General features: G+C 50.6%; 2 protein-coding genes across 2 annotated transcripts in view; both read left to right on the forward strand.

The window, feature by feature from the left end:
- Window positions 1-903, forward strand: part of PHF13 (PHD finger protein 13) — a 6,804-nt gene extending 5,901 nt beyond the window's left edge. The window contains exon 4 of the mRNA XM_011981603.1: window positions 255-903. Within this exon, the coding sequence (XP_011836993.1) occupies window positions 255-481 (227 nt within the window). The 3' untranslated portion in view covers window positions 482-903. The remainder of the gene's footprint in view (window positions 1-254) is intronic.
- Window positions 766-3,959, forward strand: part of THAP3 (THAP domain containing, apoptosis associated protein 3) — a 17,595-nt gene continuing 14,401 nt past the window's right edge. The window contains exon 1 of the mRNA XM_011981613.1: window positions 766-899. Within this exon, the coding sequence (XP_011837003.1) occupies window positions 766-899 (134 nt within the window). The remainder of the gene's footprint in view (window positions 900-3,959) is intronic.

The following is a 3,959-nucleotide window of genomic DNA, read 5'->3' on the forward strand; positions in this document are numbered from 1 at the left end:
CACCTCGCCCGGCTAGTTTTTTGTATTTTTTAGTAGAGACGGGGTTTCACCGTGTTAGCCAGGATGGTCTCGATCTCCTGACCTCGTGATCTGTGCGTCTCGGCCTCCCAAAGCCTTTTCAGAGAGAAGTGTCAGCTTCGAGTGGGAATTGGAAGTGTTCTCGTCAGTTGAGTAGTGGGTTTCATAGAAACCCAGCTGATGGCGAGGAACGACAGGAATTTGTCTTCCCTCCTTAAGAGTATCTTTCCTTCCAGATGATGATTCCTGGGACCTCGTGACCTGCTTCTGCATGAAGCCATTTGCTGGCCGCCCCATGATCGAGTGTAATGAGTGCCACACCTGGATTCACCTGTCCTGTGCGAAAATCCGGAAATCCAATGTTCCGGAAGTGTTTGTCTGCCAAAAGTGCCGGGACTCCAAGTTTGACATCCGCCGTTCCAACCGCTCGCGGACGGGCTCCCGGAAGCTGTTCCTGGACTGACTGCTGACTGGCGAGGAGGCTGCGAGCGTGGAATCGGAAGCGACGGTGTGCTTTTTTGCCCTTCTCTTAGTTGAGCACAGAACTCTCAGCTCTGGTGCGGGCAGATCCCTGCCATTTAGGTGCCTAAGCAAAAGGACAGGCTGTCCGAGGTAGAAACTGTACATAGCCGGTGACCGAATGCAACCTTTGCCGGCCAGCGATGCTGCCAGAGCTGCGTTTCCTGCAGTGGAGGTGGACTGGACACCCACGTGCAGCGGGTTTGGCTCGTTTGAAAATGAGGGTCCATGGTAGCTGTGCGTTTTGCTATCTTCGCTAAGAGATTCCCGCTGATTGGGCTCAGTGCCAGCTGTTACTCTGCTTCCACTGTGTTGGGGAGAGGTGTTCGGTTTCCCCGGCCTGTTAATGAACAGCCATACGTGTAAGCTTTTTCTTGCGTGTTAAGTCTTTTACCAAAAGTGTCTGTACAGCAACCATCCAAGTTGCCGCTACTTAGTGGCTTGCCCTCTGCCTGCCTCAGCTGCTGCCTGATAGGCTGGGGGAGGCACTGGCGGGAGGCCTCGGGCTCCCCTCAACGGGCGCTGGGGTGGCGGGTCAGCTCGTGGTTCTTAGGTTTCCTTCTGTTTGTTAAAAGGGACAATGTGGCCACTTCTCTGTGGAAAGGGAGTTGGTTGGGGGGTTGAGGTGGCCCGTGTTCATAACTCAGTTTCCTGTTTTGCACGATGTAAAAACCCTGTCTTTTTGCACGATGCAGCCAAAAGTATTGGCTGATTTCTTGCTGAGTGCCCTCTTAGTTGGTGTGTGAGGTCTTGGTGGGGCCCAGGCCAGCTGTTTGCGAGTGTGGGAACTCGTAGGTTCTTTCTCTCTTCCTTTCACCTCATTCTGGTAGCAGCATAAAGGTTAGGCAATCACTGGGACCCGCATGGTGTTCCTCTAAATAATAGGGTAAAGGAGAGTTGGGAGGGAGGCCTCTCCGCTGGGTGATTCTTGTGTGCCCTTTAGACAGGCTGGCCTGCCGGTTCCACGGGGCAAGGTTAGGACTTGAGTCCTTTTTTTCTGTTTGGAGTTGGTGAGTGAGTGAGAGGGTAACATGGGCCTTCAGGATGACCCCTTGGAACTGTGCTGAGTTCCTTAGATCTCAGCTGGGATCCTGGACCCGGGAGGCCCCTGTGAGGGCCAGCTCTGGAGAAACCTGGGAGTTGATGCCGGAGGCTCTGAAAGAACTCTGCTCGAGGGCAGGGTACCCCCGGAACACTGGTGGTTCTGGGGCTAGAAGGGAGAGGGGCTCCGGCTTTCTCTGAAAAGAATACTGCTCTTCAGCAGTTCAAGTACTTGTTCTCAAAACATTTTCTAATTGATTGGTAGGTTTTCATAAGCATTGTTTCTTTAAGGCATGGAAAGGGAAGAATACTCAAGCGAGTCATGTTTGTTTTCAGCGGGATGGGCCCGCGTTCTCCCTGCTGGGGGCTTCCCCTTCATGTGGCACCTTTGTGCCAGGCCACCAGGCAGACTCTTCCCACCTTCCCCCACTGAAGCACCAAGGGGCTTGAACCGTAATTTGGCTAATCAGAGGCATTTTTTTTGTCCTAGTATATTTCACACTTGTCCAAGCGTCTTATTTTTTTAAGGTTCTGTTGCTTGTATTAACATGAAACTAGAGAGAAATAGTTTCTGAAGCCAGTTTATTATGAAGATCTCCAAGGGGGAGGTTCTATAGAGAAAAATAGTAAGCTGGTTTAGAAACTACCTTCTCTCCAGACACTTGTCTGGTTCTGACCAGGGCAAACAGCCAGGGTGCAATGGAGAGGAGTTTGCCAAAGATCTGCCCTGAGATAATGCCTGTCCAGTGTCTTCACCACATGAATAACCAAAGCTCCAAAGTGGTTTTCTTCTTTTTTTAAAAAAAATTCCACAAGCTTTTAAAGGTGCATTTAAGAATCCATGTGACTTTAGAGTGGAACTGCCAGCCCTGGCAACTGTCATGTGTGCTAGAAGGTTCGACGCCTCTGGAATGCATGTGGTACTCATCTCCATTTTGTTTCCTTGATTGCATTTTTGTTCTTTTAGCAGATCTGTCCCTGTGGGTGGTGTCTAAGAAGTCGGACACCTTGGTTTTTGTGTTAGATTGAGCTGGGCAGCTGCAATCAGCTTCTTTATATGCAAATTAGGCATGACCCATCTGGGGCTCCTGGTTGGTGGCTAATGAAGTGAGGGGAGGGAAGGATGTCACCCCAAAAGTAGGCCCTCCCATCAGCTTTGGCCAGGCCAGACACTTCACATCGTTTACATGGTTCTGTGTAATTTTAAAGTTTATGTGTATAAAGCGAAGCTGTTTCTGTGAAACTGTATATTTTGTAAATAAATATATTGCTACTTTGAGGTTCATGATTCAAGGTTCAGGCAATCGTGTTGTGTGCTGAAGGACAGTTGTGTTACTTCTCTACTCACTACCTCCCCAAACCATGATTACATCAGGTCTCTGGGAAGGCAACCTCTCAGTGTGCACTTAGCAGGATGGAAAATGTCCACGGAGTTAATGTACCTTGCTGGTGAATTCCTCAGAAACAAACCACAGGATGAGTAGATGTGAATGGTTTTTGCAGTTTCTTCATCAGATTGTGGATTAGCTCAAGCTCCAGTGAGTGGTTAGCCTACTTTTGATTGATTTTTTTTTTTGAGACAGAGTTTTGCTCTTGTCACCCAGGCTGTGAAGTGCAGTGATGCGATCTTGGCTCATTGCAACTTCCACCTCCTGGGTTCAAGCGATTCTCCTGCCTCAGCCTTCTGAGTAGCTGGAATTACAGGCATGTGCCACCATGCCCGGCTAATTTTTGTATTTTTAGTAGAGATGGGGTTTCACCATGTCGGCCAGCCTGGCCTTGAACTCCTGATCTCAGGTGATCGCCTGCCTCAGCCTCCCAAAGTGCTGGGATTACAGGCGTGAGTCACTGCGCCTGACCAATTTTTTTTTTTTCTTCTCACAAGTTGATGCCTTCCCTATAGCCTGCTTTGAGAAAGCTGCAGCCTCCTCGGAGTTTCTGCAAGGCTGGAGCTGGAATCTCCCTCCCCCTTGGTTGCCCTTTTTGCCTCTTCACGTTTGGGGGTTCCCAGTGACCAAACTTAAGGCAGTGAGCTGTCTGGCCTCTGAACTGACACCACCAGTGGCCAACTAGTACCACCTCCAGTGACGTCAGAGGAGTCCAGACCTATTCACACCTCGAAGCCCTAAAAACACTGAGGGGTTGGCCTTTGGTTTCCAGTTGTCCAAGGCTGTGAGTGGTTAAGAGTCCTGGTTGGGTGCTCAAAGCAAGGAGGTGAAAGGCGACGGGCATTGGCGAATGGGGTAAGACTTACACAGCCCAAGGCTAGGAGTTGGGGTTTCGGGCCTGAGTTGTGGCCTGGAGCACCCCTTGACGTGGCGCCCCGGGTCCCGTTCGACCCTGGGGAGACGCGGGTGGCTGGGATGGCGGGATGAGCGCGC

This window comes from Mandrillus leucophaeus, unplaced genomic scaffold, assembly GCF_000951045.1.
Source record: "Mandrillus leucophaeus isolate KB7577 unplaced genomic scaffold, Mleu.le_1.0 Scaffold105, whole genome shotgun sequence".
Lineage (NCBI taxonomy): Eukaryota > Metazoa > Chordata > Mammalia > Primates > Cercopithecidae > Mandrillus > Mandrillus leucophaeus.